This window comes from Gymnogyps californianus, chromosome 10 (genome assembly GCF_018139145.2).
Source record: "Gymnogyps californianus isolate 813 chromosome 10, ASM1813914v2, whole genome shotgun sequence".
Taxonomy (NCBI): Eukaryota; Metazoa; Chordata; class Aves; order Accipitriformes; family Cathartidae; genus Gymnogyps; species Gymnogyps californianus.
In genome coordinates this window covers 13,572,476-13,599,283 of record NC_059480.1, presented here as the reverse complement: position 1 = coordinate 13,599,283, position 26,808 = coordinate 13,572,476, and the positions used below count along the sequence as shown (strand labels likewise).

The 26,808-nt window shown below is 37.6% G+C and overlaps 1 protein-coding gene across 2 annotated transcripts in view; it reads left to right on the top strand.

Annotated features, from left to right (window-relative positions):
- The window catches only part of PLOD2 (procollagen-lysine,2-oxoglutarate 5-dioxygenase 2), a 60,161-nt gene extending 34,807 nt beyond the window's left edge, over positions 1–25,354 (top strand). The window contains exons 9-19 of one of the 2 annotated variants that reach the window (XM_050902355.1): positions 2,528–2,653; positions 4,184–4,305; positions 13,233–13,337; positions 14,649–14,774; positions 15,977–16,118; positions 18,760–18,873; positions 19,270–19,335; positions 20,356–20,460; positions 22,514–22,660; positions 22,890–23,015; positions 24,114–25,354. In XM_050902355.1, coding sequence (XP_050758312.1) covers positions 2,528–2,653; positions 4,184–4,305; positions 13,233–13,337; positions 14,649–14,774; positions 15,977–16,118; positions 18,760–18,873; positions 19,270–19,335; positions 20,356–20,460; positions 22,514–22,660; positions 22,890–23,015; positions 24,114–24,269 — 1,335 coding nt within the window. In that variant the 3' untranslated portion in view covers positions 24,270–25,354. Of the gene's footprint in view, positions 1–2,527; positions 2,654–4,183; positions 4,306–13,232; positions 13,338–14,648; positions 14,775–15,976; positions 16,119–17,329; positions 17,393–18,759; positions 18,874–19,269; positions 19,336–20,355; positions 20,461–22,513; positions 22,661–22,889; positions 23,016–24,113 lie in introns of both variants that reach the window. The other variant, XM_050902356.1, reaches the window with a different exon arrangement.
- The last annotated feature ends 1,454 nt before the right edge of the window (positions 25,355–26,808 follow it).

Here is a 26,808-nt window from a genome sequence, read left to right as displayed (position 1 = left end):
ATGGGTTGTGTAGGTCAGTCTGCAATGGATGAGCCGAAAAGCCCAAGGCACTACCAGGGTCAGTGTGAATAGGTGCTGGCAGCATGGGCCGTGAAACGCTGAGCTTTGGGGTTACCCGTGAAGGAGCTGAGAACCACGTATGCAGAGTCTTTTGCTCAGTCCTTGTCCTCTTCACAGAAGCAGGACCTCCTGTGCTCTGATCACAGCTGAAGTGTGGAAACACTCAGTAACTGCTTTCTTCTGCTAATGTCAGCAGCCTGTGCCACCCTCAAATTAGCTACCTGCCCAGGTCAAAGCAGGGTAATGGAAAATAAGTTGAAGAACGCACCTTGACTCTATAAGTGTAAATTTTTGCCACTTTTCTTAAGGGTTTTTTTGCTAAAACCTAAATTAAATTGGACAACAAACTTAATCTCCCTAGAGCTACTTCTTAAATCCTAAAGCTTGTTACTGGTGTGGAGACTTCCCAGTGTGGGTGGAAAGGATGACCTTGCTCATCCTCTTGCTTCACTGGCGACTGCTGTGGCAAGGGTTCCTGGACTTCGCTCTGTGTAGTTGTACTGAGACATTGTCCTGTATTTCTTCCAAAATTTGTCACATGCTCAACTACTGCTTGTGAAACAGTAAACTTTAAAGGGCAAATGTGTGACCTTAGTGAAAATGAGAAAATCTGTCAGAGAAAATGGAACATCCTGGTGCAGACTGGGTATTTCCAAAGTGTTTTTGCTGAGGCACAGCTGGGAGGAACCAAAACTTCTGACTTGATATACTCAAAATGCTGGTTATTAAAATTGTTCATTGTGACCTAGATTCAGATTATGCAGTGACAACTCTTTATAGTGTGGTGAACCAGGGTCCAGATTGAACTCTCTGCTTTGAGGAGATGCAGTGGGAGATGCAGCAGAGATGGGAGATGCAGCAGAGAACTCTCTGCTTTGAGGAGATGCAGTTTGCAGGAATTTTTACTCTTAATTTTTTAAACACTATTTTCTTTTGGTCATGCTCCTGAGATTTTAGGGTAGAGCCAAGTGGTTCACACTTTGGTGTACTGAAGGAGCGTTAGTAATTCCTGATTGTCCCTATAACCTTTGCAGATCCAGCCTGAGCCTGCTTCTCTTTGTCCTGGAGAATAAGGGGAAAATGGCTTAGAATTAGAGAAATATGCAAAATAATTACTGCAGCAGTTCTAGTATTGGTAGCACATGTGCATGTTCAGTTTAGTAAGCCTGATGGCACACGCTGCTTTCCTCATCGCTCGCAATCAGCAGTAGCAATTACTATGACACCAGCCTCAATGGGGTGGTTGCCAGAGAATATCGCAGTTGCTTTTTTTGAGACACATCAGTGTACTTGTCTTCATCAGCTGTTTTGAAGTTATTGGGATGTCTGCATAAGTACGTATTAGGTTTGCAGATGAAGTTGTGAATAGGAGGTAGTCAGGGTAAACATTGGTGCCTAATATTTCCGATCTGGTGCACTTGCCAGTATGTTTCTGGATTTCCGATGTAGACAGTGGCACTGTAAAATCTCAATATGCGCTGATGGTTTATCCAGACATTTTTCAAGTACGTGTTGGCTTGCTTAAGGAAAGCTAACTTGCAGCCTTTTAAATTCATATCAGGTTTCTCTCCGAGCCTTGTAGTGGGTTAGACGTTTATAATAATTGTCTGGTTTAGAGGTGGAGAAAATTTTTGTTTAATCAGTGCATTTCTTTGTGTAGGAGTCGAGGCCTTTGAAGGTTAAATTTCTTTGTCTCGTATAATGTAATAATACATTTTAGGAATACACAAGTGCTGTCTAGGTTTGTTTTAGTGGTCATGATCTCTATATCAAGCACATACAAACCAGGAATTAATACCACTGTTCAAAAGATGTGAATTCACATTAAAATAAGGTGAATAAAACTTCAGTATCCTTGGATGCAAGGGGGAAGCTCTAGTTAGTTCATCAAAGGTCTTGATAAAATCAGTGAGTAGGGAAGTAATGCAGAGCCCACTTAAAATGGTCGGGGGAAATAGCGTATATAAGTGTATGGCAGGGTATTGCAGTCTTTGGCTTGAAGTACAGATGAGTAAAATATTTTGTGGTATTTATTCTTTAACTACTTCTAAAAAACTGGTCTTCCCTTTATTTTCTTGTAAATGTAACATATATGTGTGTTACTCTCAAAAAATGCGTTTGCCATGCAGTTCTAAGTATATTTCCTTAAATACGTTTTTTGCTGCTTTAATATTTTTTAAAGTAAGAATTTTAAAAACCATAAGACATTATTTTCTACTTTCAGTTTCTGTTATTGGAATTCATAGAGTTTTCTAGCAATATTAAATCCATTATCTTTGCTTATTTAGTGAAATCAGTGAAAATAAATGGGGCATAGCACTTTTGAGCTACTTGGTTTTGATTGTTTGAAAACTGTGTGACGTAAGTTACTACAACATGACATTAGTTGCTTTTTAATGTAACTAATCTTAGAAAGGAGGCAAATCTTATTGGTTATGTCAAAATATCTTTTTTTTTTTTTTTTTAGGAATATCCAAGAGTAAAAATCGGTGTTTTCATTGAACAACCCACTCCTTTCCTACCTAAATTTTTAGACAGACTGTTGACTCTGGACTACCCAAAGGAGGCACTCAGTATCTTCATTCATAATAATGTAAGTATGATGTTACTATTGTGCAAAGTTTCAATTTTGGAAATTATGGTATGAATGAAAGTGTGTGAGGGAGTATATGGATTCTATATATGTACATAGTTAAACTGCATATGAAGAGATAATCCTTGAGAATTTAATATGCAGAAGTGGAAAAAATACACAAATTAAATGAAATTGTGGCAGTGCTTACTGAAGTCTATTTAAAGAAACTGCTTCGATTCTTTCTCTTTTACTAATGAAAAAGATTGTATTTTTAAAGTGTGTGCTTCTGGGGGAAGTACTAATTGACATAAAACAATAGAGTAGAATAAGAATAGAATAGTTCCAGTTGGAAGGGACCTACAAAGATCATCTAGGCCAACAGCCTGACCATTTCAGGACTGACCAAAAGTTATAGCATGTTATTAATAACTATTATGCAGTAGTTGACATTGGATTTGCTTTTCATCTTGTTGATATCCCAGTGCATTTATGTTTCTTTTGGTGCTCCTGCTGGGTGCCATGGGAAAGACTGGTGTGTCCAGGTATATTTTGAATGGCAGTACAGATAAGTTGCTTTTTTTGAATATTTTTTGAATGCTTTTTGCTAATTACCTAATGATCTGGTGTTGCTGATACCTCACCAGTGACTTCAGTATTGCTATTTTCATGAGTGAGGTGACAGATGTGTGCAAGTCTTTTGGAAAAAAAAACTGGGCTGAAAGAAAAATGGGAGGAAAATATAATTCTGCCGTTTTTGACTTGGCGTGCATTACTGTTGATATCATAGCACAAAAGGCCTGAGTAATAGAAGTAGAGCTTATCTTTAAAGTCTTCAGTGTGCTTTTTGTAAGAGGATGTTAAAGGTATAAATGTGATATGCACATAGGAATTGTAGGCTATGCTAGGTTTCGTTGCTTCAGCCAGAAGTCATATGGTATTTGAAATGAGTATAAAAGACTGAATGACTTTTTTATCATAGAGGGGAGAAAACCCTACCCAATATTTTAATTCTATTATCAGCCATAATATGCAAAAGTGTCAAATGAGGTCACTGGGCTGGAAGTGTTGCATGCAGCTGAGATCTCTTAAATTAGAGGCAGGGTAATTAGAAATTAAAGAAACCATCACTGTGACTACATTTTAAAGAAACAATGACTGTGACTGTCCACCTGGGTACAGGTGGCAGCTCCCTCTCTAAAGCCGTTCTGGAGCGGCATAAAAAACTCCTGTGTGCCACTGAGGTTGTAGGATGGGTTTTGAAGATAGTAAAATAAATATCCTGAAAAAATATTGCATAAACAGTGTATGAATCTTGCATCATTGGTCTGGAGGTACAGCTTTGATTTATATTGCTGATGAGTTGGATTCTTTTGCTAAAATTTTGGACAGAAGAGCTTCATTTTAATGATAGATATACTGGAATATCTTTAAATACTGTTTGCCATCTGTTTGTTTAGGATAGAATACAATGTGTTCCTGGACAGTGTTTATGATTTCACAGCAACTTGTACTTTTCATTCACTATAAATAATGTTAACATGATTACAGGAGGTTTACCATGAAAAGCACATCAAGAAATTCTGGGAAAAAGCCAAGAACATTATCAGAAATATAAAAATTGTTGGACCTGAAGAGAATCTGAGTCAAGCAGAAGCCCGGAACATGGGAATGTAAGTTCTAATTTATAAATCTGTTATAATGATGCATACACTAACATTTTTTTCATCTTATGTATATTATTTTGCATCTTAAAAACACTAACAACTTTACATCTTAAGATACAAAACTGGGAGCTTTTGTGGTAGAACAAGATCTAGATATAAGATATGAACTGTTGAGTATCTTATGGTTTCTGTCTAATATAAAAAGCTGTTGGTCATTGTGAAAACATCTGTCTGGTCTGGACTACTTCGATAGTCTGTCATCTTGTCTTCTAATGAAGGCATAGACAATAGTAGACTACAAACAAATAAGAGGTGTCAGATTATTTTTACATTATAGTTATCTCAAACATGGGTATGTGTTAAAACATAATGAGCATAAACTGTAAAGTTTAAATATTTTTTTAAAAAAGAATGCTACTGAAGCAAAATAGATGGTACAATACAACAAACTTTTTATTAAAGTTTGTGCAGAAAATTACATGTAGTAGTAAATAAAAAAAGTGGAAGCAGGTGCAAATGTAAATAGAAACTCTAATTGCAGTGTATCTTCTAAAAATGTATTTGATTTTATTTTTTATCCAAAACCTTTTCAAGCTAACTTATCACAGAGTGATTTCACAGAACAGAAGTACCTCTTGCATTGGATATGCATTTAACAATTGCACTTTTGTTCTTTTGTTGTCCTAGTCCTTCCTTTTTTTTTTTTTTTTTACATGACATTACATTTAAGTAAAAATATGGTTAAAGCTTGACCTGGGCATACATGTGACAGAATTATATTTCTTCCTATGGCTCAAAGAGACAGGAATATCCTTTAGAAGTACTCTAGCAGAAGTCTCTGCTTTCAGGAAAAAAAAGGACTTGCAAAGACAACTGACTTGATCTTATCTTTGGTCTTACATTTTTTTTCTTTTTTCTTTTTTCCTTTTGCTCTTACTAGGGAATCCAAATCTTTAGCTTTTAAACCTGGCACTTGCCAAGCCTAAATCTGAACCTTGGAGTATGTACCCCGTGTCAGACCTGCCTGTCAAGGGGTTTCTTTAGTGGCTGCAGCACTGGCTCTACCACAGAGTTGCTCATGGCTCTCCCAGTATGTCCATCAGTCAGATTATGGAGTTTCACAGACCAGGATCCCACCAAGACATCGCTGTGGCCCTTGAGCAGGCCTCATTCTCACATTATTCTCCCACTCTCTTTTCTCCCAAATCCTCCATGAGTGTCAGAGCAGAGAAATTAATTTCAAAAGGCCCTTTTCTTTTATATTCAGAGGTTAAGAGCATAGTATAGGCTGTTCATGGCATCAACTGAAAGAATAAAGGTCTAGTCCTGAGTCTCCATGGTGTTCTTGGAAATGTGTTTGAATGGGGTTTTGTTGTGCTGAAGCCACTGGGAAACTGATATTTGGCTGAGGTCCAAGCCTCTCCCATAGCCTTTCTAGGAAACACTACAGATGTCCAATGTTAGTGTAAGCAGCCATTCACATGATTATAAATCATTCTTTCTTTTTTTCCAATAGTGTCTACAGCAAATGGACCATGTTTGCAAACTTTTTGAAGTAGTGTATGTTACATGTAACTGAGGTGGAATTTCTGGAGTTGCCTTTTCCTCTTTGTTATTATACAGACACCATAAGGCAGAATCTTCAGTGTAATCAATTTCTATACTGTTAGTAAATCTCACCCAAAGATCTTTAAACCTGTTATCTTTTGATAGAACCTACTGACTTATGTGACAGAGGTTTTGATATACGGTCTTTGCTTGATCTGTGGATAAAAAATAGTAATTTAAATGTATATTTGCACAAAATAATTTCAAATTCTGTTATGTAAGGCAGGGAGTTAATCATACTTGTGATGTGTACCACTGGATACACCGCATTGTGATGTGCTATCCATTGTCTGGATATAATTTGAGCCATCTTGCGCCAGCTTTGAAAGGCCTCTTTAATAAAGATTCTGTCCTAAAGAGAGATATTGTATATAGAGAAAACGTGAAGTATAATGCATGTGGAATGAGACCGTGCCAAAATACTGACTCATCCAGAAAGTATGAATGTTAGTAGTAGGATCTTTCATGTGAACAATGTAGATATAATTTGATGGCTCCTTTCAACTTGACTGAAGCAGGTTCAGTTCATTTGCTGCTTCCTTTGCACTCCTGGTCCGCTTGGCTGCCCTTGTGAACATCACCAGCTTCTCTGGAACAACTGCGTTTTACTTTTCCTCAAAAAATCTAGCTTGGAAGTATGAGATGTTCATGGCAAAGGCAGTTAGTAGAAAAAATTATTTGCTTTCAACCCTTCAGCTGGCTTCCAACATAATAACCTCATTTGTTTCTCACTAATACTGCAATAGGAATAACTTGAAAAGAGTGATTCTTCAAACCTGTTTAATGGTTTGATTTACAGAGATTGATATATTCAGTCTTCTGATTAATTTTCTCCTGCCTCTGTCTGCATTATTGACTGAGTTTTGTTCCGTCTGCCTCAAATACTTGCTTTCTCGCTTTTTCTGGATTAGCTGATTTTAGTATCTCTCTGTTAATTTCCAGTAGATTTAGAATTAATTTGGTCTCCTTACTTGCACATTTCACACAAAAGGTCTGTTTATCTGAAGCAGCAAAACAGGCTTCAATTAATACAGAGAGAGAACTTAAGCATTGAAGGTCTAGTTTGTTTTTAGCAGAACACTTTTGAGTATATACTGCAGTTGGGTCAGTTTCCTCCTTACCTCTTCCCCCCGCCTCTTTGGCTCAGTAAAAAGTAGTGATAAATCACAATGAGGTTCTCAGTAAATGAGACTCTCTTACATCAATATAAATGTGAGAAAATAACATTTTTTAATTTCACCCATAGCCATGCGGTGAACCTCTGTCTACTTGTCTCATTCACATAATAAGGAATAACTGAAGCATTTACTTTCTTGCTTCTTGACATGGAAAGCCCTCTCCTGTGCTTGTGAAAGTTGGATAGGTATTGGAAAGGACCCAAAATTGTGCAGTCAGCAAAAACTTGTTACAATTCAACAATATTGGCAAACAGGAGTGCACAGCTTTCCTTACGGGAGGAAAACAACATAGAATAAAGAGAAGGAAAGTTTAGCTGCACGTTGTCCGAGTATTTTCTCTGCATGTACATCACTTGAAACCCTAAAATAGGTTCCATGTCTTCTTTTTTTTTTTTTGCCTTTGTCTACAAGGAATATATTAGCGTTCTTACAGTTGTTCTTTTTTCTTTAAGAAAAAAGTCATTTGTGGTTTTGCCTTGTTTGGAGATGAGATTTCATCCAGCTGTTACAGAATTTGTTATGCGAGAAAATGTAAAATAACAATATGAAATATGTTCAAGCAATAACAGAAAGTGGGGAAATACAGGAATTTATCTCATTCCCTTCTCTGCGATTTTATTGACAAAAGGCTTATTTTCCATAATCTTTTTTCCCCCCAGTACTTACAGGCTTCAGGGTTTCTTTTTAGGGGGGTGGTTTTTTTTTCCTCCTGCAAAAAATATTAGTAGAAGAACTAGCTAGGATTTTTCCTGAACTCTTTAAAAAAAAAATGTGATTTACCTCAACTTTTAGTGGGAATGCGCACATTTTAATGAAAGTTTACATTGAAAGCTTTCAAAAGTTTCAGGAAGAATAGTGGAGAGATCAGAATAAGTTAGAGTTCATTGACCTCACTGTTGAATTTTGAGCTGAATTTGGGGTCTCCTGTGTGTTTCTTGAAAGAGGATATTAAGTCATTGTCTCTGAGCTCCCATTTGGTATTGGTAAATGATGACGTGGACACATGAGGACTCCCTTTCAGTCCTTCGAGTAGGGAAAATACCTTGGCTGTGGTTGAAGCAAGAGCAGGGATTAAATCTGTCTCCCAGATGTCAAGTGATTTCTGTTGAAGACTTGGATTTTCTGGAGCTGCTTCTCCTGAACACTTTAGCGGTTTTGGGTTTCAGCCTCAGATGGAGGAGGAACATTTTGAACTTTGAGTGTTGCAGAAGAAAAATAACTTTCCCACCCATATCTGATTTCAGTAGCTTCCAGGTGTGGTAACTGTGGTGACAATACTTAAACCTGAGATGCAAAACTCAACATTAGTGCTTTATCTGTTTTGTGGCTACATTTGTCTGTTTTTAGTGATGGTTGATAAGAGTTTATACTGTTGTGGGTATCTGGAGAGATGCAAAATGCAACACTAAATGGCAGGCAATGTCACCCAGTCTTTCAGTGAGTGTTGCAGACTTCTATCTGGGACACCTTTTCTTTCAGAGGTCTGTCAAATGGTGTAAGTGCTCTCCCTTTGGCCTCACAGTCCACATTTGGAATTGTATTCCCAAACTGTGAGGGGTATAAAAATTAATTAATTAAATTGATTAATTACAAATTCAAACTATGTCTAAAAAATAAAAAAGTGACTCAATTGTAAAGAAATTGGGTAGACCATATGTCTTACTGCTATAAACAACTAGCCCCTTGGAATATCTCAGTGGAAAGTTTGATGAAGAGAAGAGCAGTGACACTTTCCCTTTTCAGATGAGGTCACTGTTCCAGATGGGCTCGCGGTTTGTAAGCAAAGTTAAACATCGCTCTGAGTGCAAAATACTTTAAACTCATCTGTTGAACTTTACTTCACACTTGGCATTCTATTAAATTTTTAATCGTTACACTGAAATGGCTTTGTTATGTAAAAAAAAAAAAAAAAAAAGCTTTCTTTTCAACATTTGGTCTTAGTTTATAAGCAGGTGGAGTGTAAAGCAAATAGATTAAAGCTTTTAGCCATTGAATTTAGATTAGGAAGTATATTACTATACATATAAGTATTGCTAGAAAGCACTTTCCACTTGTTCCTTGCTGTGACCTGGGTATACATAATAAATAGTTTCACATATAATCTGGGATTTCTACATCTGGAGAGGCTAGCATACACTGTAAGAAGGTAACACTTTAAAGCACGAGAATATCCAGGATTACTCTTATTTCCTTGGGAAAGCTACTTGGCAATGTTGAAAGCCTAAAGAGAAGATGCATGAATTTCTTAGGAGTAGGCTTGTTTTATTAATTTTGACAGAAACTTTTACAACTCTTTTCCTGTATATCTAAAACCTGAAGTGTTTTGTGGAGATTTTTGTTAGTGACTGTGGTGGGTTGACCCTGGCTGGATGCCAGGTGCCCACCAAAGCTGCTTTATCACTCCCGTCCTCAACTGGACAGGGGAGAGAAAATATAACAAAAGGCTCCTGGGTCGAGATAAGGACAGGGAGATACTCAGCAATTACCGTCATGGGCAAAACAGACTTAACTTGAGGAAAAAAATTAATTTAATTTATTACTGGTCAAATCAGAGTAGGATAATGAGAAATAAAACCAAAGCTTAGAACACCTTCCCCCCACCCCTCCCTTCTTCCTGGGCTTAACTTTACTCCCGAATTTTCTACATGCAGCCCCCAGCAGTGCAGGCGGATAGGGAATGGGGGTTGTGGTCAGTTCATCACACATTATTTCTGCCGCTCCTTCCTTCTCAGGGGGAGGACTCCTCACACTCTTCCCCTGCTCCAGTGTGGGGTCCCTCCACAGGAGACAGTCCTCCATGAACTTCTCCAGCGTGAGTCCTTCCTACAGGCTACAGTTCTTCACGAACTGCTCCAGCATGGGTCCCTTCCATGGAGTGCAGTCCTTCAGGAACAGACTGTTGCAGCGTGGGTCCCCCACGGGGCCACAAGTCCTGCTCCAGCGCAGGCTTCCCACGGGGTCACAGCCTCCTTCGGGCATCCACCTGCTCTGGTGTGGGGTCCTCCATGGGCTGCAGGTGGATATCTGCTCCACCGTGGACCTCCATGGGCTGCAGGGGGACAGCCTGCCTCACCATGGTCTTCCCCACGGGCTGCAGGGGAATCTCTGCTCTGGCACATGGGGCACCTCCTCCCCCTCTTTCCTCACTGACCTTGGGGTCTGCAGAGTTGTTCCTCTCACATATTCTCACTCCTTTCTCCGGCTGCAATTGCTACCCCTGTAACTTCTTTTCCCTTTCTTAAATCTGTTATCCCAGAGGCGCTACCACTGTTGCTGATGGGCTCGGCCTTGGTCAGCAGCGGGTTTGACTTGGAGCCGGCTGGCATTGACTTTATCGGACACAGGGGAAGCTTCTAGCAGCTTCTCACAAAAGCCACCTCTGTAGCACCCCCGCTACCAAAACCTTGCCACGCAAACCCAATACAGTGACCTTAAAGTGCAAAGGCAAAACTAATACTTTACGTTTGACGTGGTGACTTGTGTCTGGAAATGCAAGGAGAATTATGCTTTAAACATGAAGTTTTGCCATTTGGTGATCCAGTCTTCAATGCTGTATAGAGAGAAATAGGGGAAAAAAATGAGTCGAAGTACGGTCAGAATAGTAGCCTTGATTTTTGGCCTTTTTATATCTGTATACACACACATATAATATATATAATATAAATACATATATTTTAATATTCTTGGTTACAGAGGTTGAAGTTAGAGGTTTCACATTGTAGGTGATTGGTACTACAGCTGAATTTCCAGACTGTTTAAGGCAGGAACGCTTTCAAAGAGGTCTCAATAGATTATTGAATGACTGAGTGTGACTTAGACCAAACCTTTTAATTTAGTATTTTGTGTTTTGGATTACTACGTGAGTGAAGAAGAGGAGGATTTTTCAACACTAAACACATTGGACCAGCTTTAATAGAATTCTCTGGCCCTGTATTTAAAGAGGGGGGCAGGGGGAAACAAAAAAAAAGGGCAAAAGTTGAAGGACCATACATTTTGAAGTTATGTAACCAATTTTTCCAGTCATTTTTGCCTATAGCTAAATATAAATCTGTTCCATTTGTTTTTTTCACATTTTCATAATTAAAAACATTCATTCCATTCATGTTTTTGTTAGCAGTAAAAGGTTTAGCTGCTTTTGGGGAGGTGCTGGCCAGTGTTGTGGTTGGAACCCTGGACTGGCATCGAGTCTGTTGGTCTCTCAGGTTTAGTTTCCTCATTAGTAGAATGAGGATAAAGGGGCTGAATGTTTTTGGAAGAAATCTAACATCTAATGTCAAGTGCAATATAAAAGTGAGGTTACTATTAATAATTGTAAGTATACTAATGATTAAAGCTACATGTGAATTGCATTCAGTAGTTGTACAGCTTTGAACAGAATAGGCTAATAATGGAAAATGCCATAAAGACTTAATTGCTGGACTGTGTTATGGCCAAAATAAAATCTTCTGGTTTCAATTGGGGCAAGTATGCGAAAAAGGGCTGATTAAGGAACTGCTGTCATAAAAACACATATATAAGATAGAAAACTGTCAGTGAAGGAGATGTCAGTTAAGGCAAAACCAGAGACTGACCAAAGATTTAAATTATGGATGTGTGTCCAAACACGGTGACTTCAGCCGTAGTGGGAAGACCATTTCTGTCATTTTGGTATTTTAAAAATTTGGCTCAAATCATTACTACGTCTTTAGTGGTCGAGTTTGAAGAGGAAGGATTGCTTAGATTTATGGAATAGAAAAGCTCTACCTTCTACTGTGATTCCAACAGTCATACCTCTGAAGTTCTTTGAGCAGAAGAAAGTTTGAACAAAAAGACCCGGAAGGTGTTGATAAGTAGTAATCCTTATGGGACACAGTCTAAACGCTGACTGAAGTGTTGTGCTAGGTAGTGGAAGGGAACAGAGGAGGAGCAGGCAGGAAGGAAGCTATGCCAGCAGTTGCCTTGACTTGTATGTAGCCTGTCACATCCACTGTTTATAAGATTTTCTGAAGTGACAGAGATCTTTTCCTTTGTAGAAAACAGTCACAAACAATCAAATCAAGTGGAACTTAAACTAAAGCAGTGTTTATAGACATTTTGAAGTAGGAAAGTAAAATAATTTTAATGTTTCAAGCTGTTACGATGGAATTAATGCAAGTTCTGTCGATAATATTGGGGAAAATAGACAAAATCAATAAGATCACCTGTATGACAGAAAGCTACTGCTGTAGTATGGCTTGAGGAAATTGTTCTACTTTCTCTAAGGGTATATTTGATTTACTATAATCTCCTACTATTTTGTTGGCATAGGAAAGCTGAATTCACTATACTGGATCTTGGCCTAGCACATGTACGCTGCCAGAAACATACAAATGTAGTCTGTGTATCTTCTATATTTATAGTAGAACGTGTCTTCTGCTTGGTAGAAGCTTTCTCTTGAAGGTATGAGAATCTATGCAAATAATTTATTCTTCTGAGGTCAAAATCATAACTGATAGAAATAGTGTATGGGACAAATTAAATCCCTTTTTCTAATTTCCGTTCACCGCCTGTGCAATTGTTTTATATTTCTCTTTACCAACTGTGTTATTCTTGTAGGTCACAAAAAGACTAAGAAAAGGTCTTTAAATATATATTTCTTTATACTTTTTGTCTTACACTCTCCATAAGGTTTCAATTACTATTCAGATCAGCAGATCACATCTGTAGCATCTTTTGACAGTGTTACAGCCACATGCGGTTACTTACTAGAGAAGCTTACTTAATAAGCTCCTACTTCATTATTAAGTGACTGTACTGATATCCAGCTATATGAATTAGTGGCTAGATCCCCGCCCCTGTTTTCCGTCAGGAAATGGTGGCATAGTAGCTCTTACTGAACTTGGTAAAGGTTAGAGATCACTTAGTTTATTAAAAGAAAAATATATATCTTGTATATATCATAAAAGAAAAATATATCTGATCCATGTTTTTAAATCTTCTTTTAGTTTATCACACTACTGTAATCTGAAGACACCTTTCTTTTACAATACTACACTGTAGAGGACTTTTAATGTAATGTATGAGTAGAGCACTTGGATGTGGTTTGGGTTTTTTGAGGTTTTTTTGTTTTGTTGTTTGTGAATCTCTTCTGGACATGTGTGAGTTAACCATTCCTTTTTGTCTTTTTAGGGACCTTTGTCGCCAGGATAAAGCATGTGAATATTACTTCAGCATAGATGCAGATGTCGTGCTGACAAACCCGAAAACTTTAAGACTACTGGTAGAACAGAACAGGTGTAGTATATCTCTTGATTTTATAGAATTTCCTCTAGCTTGAAAGGATTCTCTGGGGCCCATCCAGAGAAAATAAGATCCTGTCTGTTTTTGCAGAGTTAGATCCTCTTTGTTTACCTGTGGTATTTGATTGCCATAGTTCATAACGGGCTTGGAGGCCAACAATTCACAAAGCATTTTGTTCCTGTCAAACAGCAATTCCTGATGTGAGTTTCAAACGCCTCAGAGTTCCTCTGAAGAGAATGGTATGGTGTAAGCAGGTTTTGTGAAATGAATTAAGATTTCACTGACTAATGATTTTGAAGTTGGTAACACACAAAATGTTAAAAAAAACCAACCCCAAACAACAACAACCCCCCCCCCCCCAAAACAAAACCAAACAAAAACTCCCTAGAGTTTACTACTCTGGTATTGCAGTATTACTGCTTTCTTTTTAAATCAGAGATGCAGGTAAATAGTGGAAAAGTATTGGAGATGAAGCAGCTGTAATGACCAGTTTCTCCTGGTATTAGTATGGTCTCTTAAGCTATGCAAAGCTGTGACTTTATCAGCTTTCAGCAGACTGGGCCCACTGTGAATGCTGTGCACTTCACTCCTGCCAACTTGTAAATTCCCATGTTAGGTAGGTAGTGTTTGCCTGTTCATAAAAAATCTGGGAATCTCAGGTGTATCATAGAAAGATAAATTATCAGTATCTATTCTGACCTACTAGTGAGAAGGGACGGAGCTTAAGTAAAGATGTGGCTGCCAGTGCTTTGCATTATATTCCTTGTAATATTTATTGTTGTAGAAAGAGGCTAAAAGCCAGGTACACTAGGTGGAAGAAGCAGAAGCTTTGCAAAATAATATCTACCAGTAGGCACCCTCTGAAACAAAGTGCCATTTTATTCTTTTTATTCTGGTCAACTTAGATTTCCCCTTTTGACTCTATTAAATTTTGGGTAAGCCAAGTCTCAGTGTGGTGTTTTTTTGTTTGTGTGTTTATGGTTTTTTTTTTTTTTTTTTTCCCACATGTCTTTGACTTTGTGATGCTTTTTGTCATTATGCTATAGGCAGTATTTTTTTGCTTGACTGAAAATCAAGCCACCTCCAATTTATAGGAATCTCTGCTTCTGTTACACTGATGTTGTTTCTGGGCAGTGGGTGCTTGGATGCTATTTCTTCCAGCTTAAGTTCAGAATAGCTGTTCCAAAATTTGAGTCATTGGTGTTTTAACTACACTATACTCCAAACTGAGTAAAGCTGGTATATTTTGATGTATAGTCTACGTATAAAAGTTCGTATTTTCTTATTCAATATGTCACTTCACAGAAAGATAATTGCTCCACTCGTAACTCGTCATGGAAAGCTTTGGTCCAATTTCTGGGGTGCTTTGAGCCCAGATGGCTATTATGCTCGATCAGAAGATTATGTTGATATTGTCCAAGGGAACAGAGTGTAAGTAATTGTAAGCTAATTTTTAAAGTCAAGGCACCTAGTATGGTTATTAGCAACATATTCTTACATTTTCATGCAATATGGTATTACTCCTGAAGAGCTTAGGTTAGTTATATTGTTTAGCTTTTTCTATTTCATAGAAATGCATTTGTTTTTCCCATTTCTTTTTTCCCATTCACAGCTTGAATAAAAAAGCAAAGTGTTTAATATGATAAGCTGGTATTAGTAATGGACATAGTCATTACTAGTACCTGTCTGATTGTGTCTCGTTACTCTAGCAGTGCATAATACAGAAAATGGCAAGACAAACAAACAGCAAACCCTCTGTATCCCAGGAACCTCAGTCAAAAGAAATGATTGTTGCATTCGTCAAATGACTTCATCATCTCTTTGGGGCAAATGTTTAATCAGCTGAACAGCTATAATTTCTTCATGTGTTTCTTCCTCTATATTAAGTCAGATATATCCTAAGAAGCTCTTGAGAAATACTTTTGTCGCATAGCCTTTTGGGTTTGTCCTTCCCCTAAATGAATGTGATGTCAGTTGTTCTAAGCTTGACTTTCCCATGCGGTGATGCCTTTTCATTGCCCTGGAAGAACAAAAAGGTCTGAAACAGATTGACTGCTTGAATAGGGCCGGCTCACTTTCAATCGCACTGAAAGATGTGCTCGTGGCACTGGGAGGGAGGAAATCTGCAGAGCGAGCATTGTGACGGCAATGCTTTTTTGTTGATATTGGCCCAACTCACATAAATACATGGCCTGCTGTGGTCCATGGGTATTCGTGTGAGGAGGTCAGACCAGCTGTGTGAAGCTTCAGTGAAGTCTTTAAACAAATTTAAAAATCAGTTTTAGAATTACTTTCTCCATCTGGTAGTGTAGAATAATATTATAGAAGAGTTTGACTGATTGCCTTAACTATGGAAACATTAAGTACATTTGTAGTTAAAACTCTTTAGAGAATTTGACCTTTCTGTTTTTTATAACAATACTTAATAAAAGTTGAATTACTGTGTACGCCTATGTTTGAGATGTCCACAGTGTCCAGCTGTAGTTTTTCAAATGTCTCGGGAACCTTTCAGCTTCATTTCCTTGAAACTTGCTTAGTCTTGTCAGCAAATACAGAGACACTGATTTGATAGAATAGGCAACAAATTAGTTTTCCTGGCTTTAAACTATTTACATTTTGGGTTTTTTTTACAGAGGAGTATGGAACATTCCTTATATGGCTAATATATACTTAATTAAGGGACAAACTCTCAGATCAGAGATGAAAGAAAAGAACTACTTTATACGTGATAAGTTGGATCCTGATATGGCTCTCTGCAGGAATGCCAGGGAAATGGTAAGATGTATCTATAACAGCTTGCTTTTAAATACACACAGACTTCTTTGTGTCCTGCTACACTTGACTGCTTCACTTGATTGATCTTGGATATTATATTTTTACTTCTAATTCAAAGTACTGGCCAATTTTTGTGACATAGAACACTTTAGGTGTGTTTCTTTAAATTGTTGAGAACAGAGGTTTTTGCAGGGCCAGTGCGCTGGTGCACTGCCTGCGTGATGGTTTTTATTTAAATTCACTGAAAATTCTTATTGAGGTTAAAATACCTTCCTTGTTGGCACAACCTCAACAGATGAAAGAGGGCTCAACTTCTCTGCTGTGTATGACTTCAAGCTTATCAAAGCATTTAGAGCATCTCTGTTATGCATGTTTTTATACAGTGTGAAACTTCTAGCAGACTAAGTTGGAATATTTTGCAATTTTATATTTAAGTAGATACATATTTAAAGTAATGATGGGCAGCGTTGATATAAAAAGCCTAAGTGATTTATGAAACGGTAGGAATCTTCTTAGGGAGCATGAATTACTTATTAATTTTTCCAGATAGATTAAAACTGTATCAAAAATTTGTTACTTGCATTAAGCTGTAAGTAATGAGAAAAAACTTATTTGTACTGTAAAATTATGAATATGTAAATCCACATTTCTACTGATATTTACACTAGTTTCGGCACAGAAACAAATAAGACCTAAACCAGACCTATTTCCAGACACTATAGCATTGAAAAATAATTTTGCTGAATTGAACAAGAAAAGTTGGCAAGTATTAATTTTTTTTATTCCCTCATAACAAGGCATGATCTCCTTTGTTTGTACTGATTCTTCAGAACATCCCCGTCCAATTCTGTTGTATTCAAACCTTCTCAGCATCAGTTATTGCAAACCTGTGCTTCCCATGCGCTCATTAAACTAATCTGACTGGCTCATCAGAAAATTGCTTTCTCTTTTCCTCTTTCTCAGTCTGTGCTGTAAGATGGTCTGGTACGTGCTTGTTTTTGTATTGCAGCAGATAAGAAGGGGCTGGTGGAAACAGCTTTGACATGTGTATTATGAGCTTTGCTTGGAGATGCATGTTGTCTGTAAAGGCATATCAGCTTTTGATCAAAGGCTGCTATTTCCCTAATGTAACTGTGGAAACCTAATAGTAGTCGGAAAAAGAGAAAGATTATGTATCAGAAAACTGATGTGATGATTCTCCTTCATTTTAGACTTTACAAAGGGAAAAAGACTCCCCTTCTTCGGAAACATTCCATATGCTCAGACCCCCAAAGGTTTTGCTTTATTTTTTTTATTCATTAGTTATTATTACGTGCAGTATTATTCTACCACAGGAAGATACTTCTCCTCTGTCCACTTACTCTAACGAAATACTGCTCTAGCTTTCTCTTCAGTCTTCTAAGGTTTAAGTTTTTGCCAGGGACGGGTTCTTCATGACCAGCTCAAAGCGTCTGAGAGGCTCATTGTTTCCTCAGGGAGGTTTCTCAGTGCTTCAAGGTGTGCTGAAGCTGTGCTTCCATAGCTAAAATTGATTCAGCAGTCCTAGGAAGGACAAAGCTCGAATCACTAGCAGGTCTGCCAGGCCCCCTCCGTGACCACACAGGGCAGTTGTGAAATCGCTGTCACTTTAAGCTGTTTTTCTTGACCCAGACCCTCCTTATTCTCCCTGCTGCAGCTATTTTATGATTTGGTAAGTGCCCAAAACTGGGCATGTGTTTAACATAATCATTATCTTTCTAACAGTTTAACTCTTTTTCAGACAAAAACATAGACAGAAATACCAAAGTATCCAAATGGTAATGTCTTCATCTGCTGCGAATCTAAAAGTCACGAACGCTTCAGAAATGAAGTTTTAGTCTGAAAAAAAGTAAACTAAAAAAAACCCCACAGAACCTAAGTTTCTTTTAAAAAAGACTATTTTCTGCTACTATTTCTAATCAAGAGAGTTTGTTTATCTTCTGTTAATAGCTTGATAATAAAGCTGTATCTTACCACACTTGATATCTTGCACATATTTTGTAATGTTTGCTTAGGTGAACATACTTCAAAGTGCTCAGCTGTTTTGTACCCTGATCTGAATATTCTTATATGCTGTATTTGCCAATATCTTTATTTCAGGCCAATTCATCAGAAGGATCATGTAGTGAATACTCTGAAATAAGCTTCTTGTTCTGACTTCCATTAGCGCTTTTATTGTTAGCTTATTCTTTCAGTTTTTAATCAGAAACTAAACCCTAGATGTTGGTTTTCGTGTATGAGTATTTTCAGTTTGAGAACAGGTGCTTCCAGTGTGTCTGCTTAGGTTTTTCTGGAAAACAAATCAACCAATCACTTCTCTGTTTTTTCCTTTCTATAACTGTATGGGGGTTTACGTTATGAACAATATATGTTTTGGTTTAATGTGTTCAGAAAATAAATTCAACCAAATGCTTGTAAACAAGAAATTATGAACACTGGTTGGTGATTAGAATCAACCATTTGAAAACTAAAGATGCTAAATGAACAGCACGTGTATAATATGTATGTACAAGTGTGTGATGTATTTTATGAAAGTGCAGGCATAAACAAACAGACTTTTTTAAAACATCATTTTTAGTAAGATGGACAGTTTTGCTAATGACATTTTCTCTACTTGGTATAGGGTGTTTTCATGTACATTACCAACAGACATGAATTTGGAAGACTTATTTCTACAGCCAATTACAATACCTCCCACTACAACAATGACCTCTGGCAGATATTTGAAAATCCTGTGGTATGCATCCAATTATTGATGATTATTTTATTTGAAAAAATTGTGAAGTTCATGTATTATGAAGGACTTGGGATTTAAAGACTTTACATGGAGAACATTTGTTTATTATGCACTAAATATTGGTTGTTTACTAAAAGGTGTTCTCTACCACGCATTTAAACAAATGACAATATATGTTATCAACAAGCCAACTGATGACCAGAGTAAGCAGTTGGAGGTATGGCCCTGATGTAACAGGTTTCATGATTTTTGACATAAGAACCAGTTCGTTCATGGGTATAAGAAATTGTTTGTTTCCAATGCTTTCAGTAGAGCAAATGAATAGAATATAAATTATTTTTTGTCACTTATAAATTTATTTGTTCTGTTTTAATGTTTTAAAATCATGGTTTTTAGGACTGGAAGGAAACCTATATAAATCCCAACTACTCAAAGATCTTCACTGATAATATAGTAGAACAGGTGGGTATAAGTAGTTTTCTTAAAATTTGGGACTGACTGATAATAAATTGGCATACAGTAACTATTTCCATGCAAATGCTGTTTTGATCTGTGGCTGAACAGGTTTTTGATGTTTTGGATCAGAACTGAATTTTTGCCATTTTGAAAACTAGATGAGAGTTGTCCAAAAAATAATTGCTGGATTGCTCAGAATAATGTAGTTGTGCAAGTAATTGCCTTCTCCAAAATAGATATGTATTTAGTTTGTTTATTTGAACTAGCTAGTACCACTAGCAGAAGGCCTAATAAAATTTCTGTAGCAGATTGCTGTGTTTTCTGGTACCTAGTAAAGACAAGCTCATCTAGACACTTTCCTTGGGGTGTGCCTTTCCCTATGGATTCCTAAGGTCTGACAACCATGAATCCAAGGTAAAGCCTTTTGCTGGATACAAAGAGGTTTGGGTTTTTCTGGTGGTGGTTTTTTTTGGTTTTTTTTTTTTTTGGCTGGCTGCTTGCTTTCATGCAACTGATCTGGACAGAGCACTTCCAAGATGGTAATTATTACACCAGCGTTGGATGATCAGTTCTGTGACAATTAGAGACAGTGATTTAGTGAACTTTGCTTCCTTAAGAAGCTGGGATAAGTTGTTTTTGTGTTTAAAACAATGTTAAGTTTTAAACTGTTTTTCTTAATAGCTTGTAATGTAGAAGATCAAGGTTGTTATTTAGAACATCCAAGGCACAGAATATGTGGGTACACTGATGCAGCTGTTAAGTCTGGGTCATGGCTTACAAGGTAGCTTGTAGTTTTTGCTTCATTCTGTAAGAATGTGCTTGTGGATCAAGACAAAATTTAATTATTTACATATATCTGAATTATGGCTCAGATGAGAACGGCTGATATTCTTTAGTGATCAAGAAAAGTGAAGATGTCCTTTTTTAACAGTTGAAAATAAAAGATAGCTGTTAAAGCTTAACTCCGCTGAAAGAGATGAATGTAGAGGTTTTTGGGTTGTTTTTGGTTTTTTTTTGCTTTCGTAGCCATGTCCAGATGTGTTTTGGTTTCCCATATTTTCTGACACCGCCTGTGATGAATTGGTAGAAGAAATGGAACATTTTGGACAATGGTCTGGTGGAAAACACCAGGTAGGTGTCAGCATATATAAAAATGATCTTAATGAGTGAGTGCCTTTATAATAGTAAGTCACAGTGTACTGCAACAAACAAACATTCCAACAATTGCGATGACCTGAGACATCTGCTTCATGGTATAAAATGCTTAGTTTAGTCTACCATGTAGCTTGTTGTTCAATAGATTGAGATGTTCCTCGATTAACCTTGTGATGGGTTGACCCTGGCTGGACGCCAGGTGCCCACCAAAGCTGCTCTATCACTTCCCTCCTCAGCTGGACAGGGGAGAGAAAATATAACAAAAGGCTCCTGGGTCGAGATAAGGACAGGGAGAGATCACTCACCAATTACTGTCATGGGCAAAACAGACTCAACTTGGGGAAATTAGTTTAATTTATTACCAATCAAATCAGAGCAGGATAATGAGAAATAAAACCAAAGCTTAAAAACACCTTCCCCTCACCCCTCCCTTCTTCCTGGGCTTAATTTTACTCCCAAATTCTCTGTCTTCTCCCCCTCAGCAGTGCAGGCGGATGGGGAAAGGGGGTTGCAGTCAGTTCATCACATGTCTTTGCTGCTCCTTCCTCCTCAGGGGGAGGACTCCTCACACTCTTCCCCTGCTCCAGCGTGGGGTCCCTCCACAGCAGACAGTCCTCCACGAACTTCCCCAACATGAGTCCTTCCCACGGGCTACAGTTCTTCATGAACTGCTCCAGCGTGGGTCCCTTCCACAGGGTGCAGTCCTTCAGGAACAGACTGCTCCAGCGTGGGTCCCCCACGGGGTCACAAGCCCTGCCAGCAAACCCGCTCCAGCCTGGGCTCCTCTCTCCACGGGGCCACAGGTCCTGCCAGGAGCCTGCTCCAGCGCGGGCTTCCCAGGGGGTCACAGCCTCCTTTGGATGCATCCACCTGCTCTGGTGTGGGGTCCTCCACGGGCTGCAGGTGGATATCTGCTCCACCGTGGACCTCCATGGGCTGCAGGGGGACAGCCTGCCTCACCATGGTCTTCCCCACGGGCTGCAGGGGAATCTCTGCTCCGGTGCCTGGAGCACCTCCTCCCCCTCCTTCTTCACTGACCTTGGGGTCTGCAGAGTTGTTTCTCTCACGTATTCTCACTCCTTTCTCTGGCTGCAACTGCCACTCCCCTGTAACTTCTTTTCCCTTTCTTAAATCTGTTATCCCAGAGGCGCTACCACTGTTGCTGATGGGCTCGGCCTTGGCCAGCAGCGGGTTTGACTTGGAGCCGGCTGGCATTGACTTTATCGGACACAGGGGAAGCTTCTAGCAGCTTCTCACAGAAGCCACCTCTGTAGCCCCCCGGCTACCAAAACCTTGCCAGGCAAACCCAATACAAACCTTGAACTAGCGAATTCAGACACTAACAGTGGTGCAGTTGCGGTAGTAGTTATCTGACAGTTATCCAAGGCTGATCTTGGATAGCTGTTGATAACTGTTCAGAGAAGTTTTACTTGTTTACCTCTTAAGTACTAATTTGTCAGACTTGTCCCCCTAAGCAGTTACTCATAAATGTTATGAGCTATTGTGTTTGTTTGCAGAATTTTTAAGGTATTCATTAACTACTGCTAAAATCGGAGGAACGTTTGTCATATTCACAAATGTGGTACCTTGGAAATGAGATAAATTACAGTCATTATTTTACTGCAGGGAGGAGCCTCCAGAAAGGATTTTAACATACTTTTATCTTCAAATTATTTCAACATTTATTACCATGTCAAGTTGAGGCCTGTATTCTCTTGTTCTGATATAACTTCAGTTGCATCTACATCTCAATAAATAAAACCATTGCCCCAGGAAGCCCTTATTTACAGGCAACACATCCAAATATTGACTCACCTTTTAAAAAATTTCCAATTTTTGCTCATTGATAGCTCAGCATTTTTTTTACAGCAGTTAGCTGTGAAATTATTGTACAGCAAGCTCACATATGCCCACTAAAGCATTGCTTTGTTGCAGTTTTGTGATTCTGCAGATTTCAAATAAATATTTGTAAAAGTGCCAGAAGCATTCCATGTCCATATTTCAAGGCTATTTATGGTGTTTTCATTAGGACAGCCGTATTTCTGGAGGTTATGAAAATGTCCCAACTGATGATATTCATATGAAGCAAATTGGACTGGATAATGAATGGCTGCATTTCATAAGAGAGTTCATTGCACCAGTAACGCTAAAAGTATTTGCTGGCTATTATACCAAGGTATGGGTTTAAAACTTTTGCAGATAATTACTGCATGGCATGACTAATTCTAACTGTTTATTGAATATACCCTATTTGGTTTGGTTGGGGAGTTTATACATGATGTAGCGGTAGTTATAGATGAATGTTGTTGGGTTGTTAACTCAGCTTTAAACAAAAAACCCCCCAGGAACCCTGTGTGTGACTCGGAAGTTCACATATTGAAGTCTGACTGTATATTTTGTTTCAGGGATATGCTTTATTGAATTTTGTTGTAAGATATAGCCCTGACAGACAACGGTCGCTCAGACCTCATCATGACTCCTCTACATTCACAATCAACATCGCTCTCAACAAAGTAGGAGAGGACTTTCAAGTAAGTTGACAACTTACTGACTTAAAAAATGTTGTCCTTTGAGTGTCTAATATAATTTCCAAACTAGAGCCTAAACGGATATACTTAAAGACCGCGTTCAAAAGGAAAAGATGTGCGTCACCAATTGAGATATATTATTCCTTGGTGTTTTTTGACAAGTACTAAATTTGCTCGATTGCAGGATCCAGAACTGTTGATGCAGTCAGGCTGAATTGGTCAAAATGGTTTCAGATGGTGGAGGAGAAGGGGTTTAAAGAAAGACTTTGGAGATGTTACCCATTTCATTTTTAACATTTCTGAAATGCTTCATTTCTGTATAGTGAAAACCAATTTTTCAAAGTACTTTAAATAGTCCCAGGTTGACTCAAATGGCTTCGCTTCTTTACAACATTTTTAGTGATGCTTTTTTAGATCAGCCACAGAATGAAACTGTTGTTGAAAGGTTGTTCCTTTTTTTTTTTTCCCCTGAGATAAATTATTTTCTACTCTGATACTGGTTCAAATAAAACAGTCCCCAGAGTATGGAGATAGGCAGGGCAATGGCAATAATATCCAGCTTTGACTAGTAGAGAAACGTAACCTGTTTTGTTTATAAACCTGTATTATTCACAGTCCTACTTAACACCCATAAATGTGCTTGTCAATCTTACTACTTTAGAAAACACACTTTTCAGTTTGAAGGCAACAGCCAGATTAATTTATTTAAGATTTGTTTAAATGCTATCCTGGATAGGGATGCAGTCCTGGAACAAGGTCTGTGGACATTATTTGCTTCTCTCTCGTATCATCTACAGTAAAGTTGTTGAAGATCTGTTTGTCAGAGTTGCTGCTTGAATGAATTGATATCCAAGGAATGCTAAAGCAAAGCAAGGGGAAATCTTTGATTGCAAATGCATGTCTGTTATGTATTGCTCTGAAGATGGTGTCATTTAAACAACCTTGTTAGCAGGGATAGTAAAAAAAAAAAAAATAATTATTGTTAACAGCCTATTAATAATAGCAAAATATTTTAAGTTGTGGATAAATAAAAAGGAACTTACTCTATTAAAACACAAGGTAAATGTTTGGGTTTTTGTTTTGTTTGTGTTTTTACTACAGGGAGGTGGATGTAAATTTCTTAGGTACAACTGCTCCATTGAGTCTCCCAGGAAAGGATGGAGCTTCATGCACCCAGGAAGACTTACTCATTTACATGAAGGACTTCCTATCTTGAATGGCACAAGATACATTGCAGTATCATTTATTGATCCTTAATTTTTTTTTTGCCCTCTTCAACAGCAGTGTTTGATTCTTTACATAAACATTTATTTATAGTTTTCTTCTGGAAGACGGTGATGAAAGAAACTTTAAGTTACTGTTCCTAGACAGCAAAGTTACTTTGGGCTAAAAGAATGAAAAAAAGAAAATGTTCTAAAATTGTTGAAGATTTCTCAATATCTGCTCTGAGCCTTGAGTCACAAAGTAAACATGTCCTGCTTGTTTTTCCATTCTGCTGTCTTAAAGAGTAGGTAAGGAGGGAAAATGGAAAAGCATTTTATAATGAATCCATTTCTTTGTTGAAAAAAAAAACCAAACAAAAACCCACCAAACAACCCTAGATACAAAATTACCTGCAAAATTTGTCGTTTTCATTCAGTAAAGTGACACAGCTAAAGTTTTTGTGATGTGTGTATTTGGTACCAACCAATTAAAAACCACAGCATAAAACCAAAATCTAGTTAATCTTGTATACAGTTGTTGGGGATAAGCAGTAATTCCATCTGCTGGTATATACTGAAGGGAAAACATCTCAGTAGCCTGTTTTCTTAATTAATTTTCAATACTGAAATGTATACCTTTAGAAAAAAAAATAAATTAATTGGGGAGATGGAGCAAGGATTAAATAATTTAGCTAAGAAAATATGGTTTATCATTTGTTTTGAGAACTCATCCTGTTGAAAATTTACTTTTCTTCACCAAGTGACCTTCATTTAAAATGAGTTATTTTTCTAAATGTGTAATTGCACCCAGTTGATACTGGAAATTTGATGTTTATTTTCAGAATGTTGGTAAATTTTAATAATAGGATGTTTTATAAAGACAATTTTCTACTCTTACTTAAAATTACTTGAATTTTGTATCAGGAAAATGAAATGGTGGCAATCTCCATTTTTAAAACTAAGGGTCTTAACTTGCCATTTATTTTAAAGAAATTGGTTTAAAATATTCCTACTGTATCTACTGTTTGTAATTTAAAGAAACTTGAAGCTAACTGTCTCAAAGTCTACCGTGCCAAAATGCACAACGTGTTGGAAAAACTTGTGAAAAATAAAGGGTAATTTTAAATTAATGTAACAGCTTTTACTTGACTGTATTAGGTAGTTTCTTTGCATGTTGCCATTGTTCTTACAGAAATTATATTTACTGATGAATATTTTTAAAGGAACTGTAGATACATTTAGATTGGAGGTTTCTCTAAGTGTCAGTTTTTGGCTTATTTACTCTGTTACTATTGAAATTATTTCTTACATGAGTTGGTGCCTGTGTACCAAACCTTGCATTACACTTGCAGCATGACCCCAGCAGGATGGATGTTTCTTGTTTTCTGTACCAACCTTCCTTTTTTTATGTAGAGACTTTTTGATGATCTAAACAGTAGTTCACTTTTTATCTGCTAACATTTGAAGAAGCTTAGATCACATTTCCTAAACAGAAGCTTTATTTGGAGCTGAAAGGATTGGGAGAGGAGTTCAAAGGTTGTTCTTTTACCAAAAATAAGCATGTCTGCTCATTTCCCTGTTCAGCTGTTTTGAGAAATGGATTGTAACTGTACTTAGTTATGCTGAAGCAAATACATCAAAACGTGGTAACTTCAATAATGTACTAAAATGGGCTGGCTTGAAAAGGAATGGCTTTTCACAGGAAGTGCTTTGCTTTCTTTTAATTTCTCTTCACACTGCCAACTTTTCTCCATTTCAGGCTAATATTTGGAGATTGATATCCCTTGACTTTGTTTCCAGACATGGAACACCTCTGTTTTACTGAGTGTCTCTCTCTGTTATAGCCTGTGCTTAGGCAAACTTTACAGATAAGAAAATCTTCAGGCCTTCAGAATGAAAGCAGCCTTTGTTAATCACCTTTTTCTGAGCATTTGCCTGTGGTCTCTTAGGCTAACTCATAACAGAATAATATTTTTACTGCTGGATCAGTTACAGACAGTTTACTGTTATGAGGAGCTTTCTTGGAAAAAAACACAAAAATACAATCCTGTAACACACAGGTGAAGTTCTTTTGCAGAATTTTTTTTCCATAACTTGTATTGTAATTATGTATTTCGTAATTCTCAGTCACATTTGATTTTTTTAATGTGTATATTTTCCCTCAACATATACGTGAGGGCTTTACTTACTGTTAAACTTCTGTTTGCAACTATTAATTCAGTCTGTCACGTAGTGACATGTAATGCTACGTTTACTGTGCTGCACATTTGTTGGAAGGGAAAATGTGTTTACCATGCTCACGTTGCTAAGATTCTCTCTTGTTTTTTCTTTTAATGAAGTATTTGCAAAGGCTAAAAACTGCCTTTTAGGTGGATGGCAAAGTGTATGGAAGTGTCCTCATTAACTTCTTAGGAACTGGCAGATGCCAGAAAAAAATTTGTTCTTAACAGTTCACCTGAATTAGTTCTGAAAGCTTTGCTGTGCTGTTAGCATGTGAGTACACAGGCTCACGCAGGCTAAACAGAATTGTCACTATTAGGAAATTATTTTTAATGTTCATTATTTTTAAAAGCACTTAAAGACTCTTGTGTCTC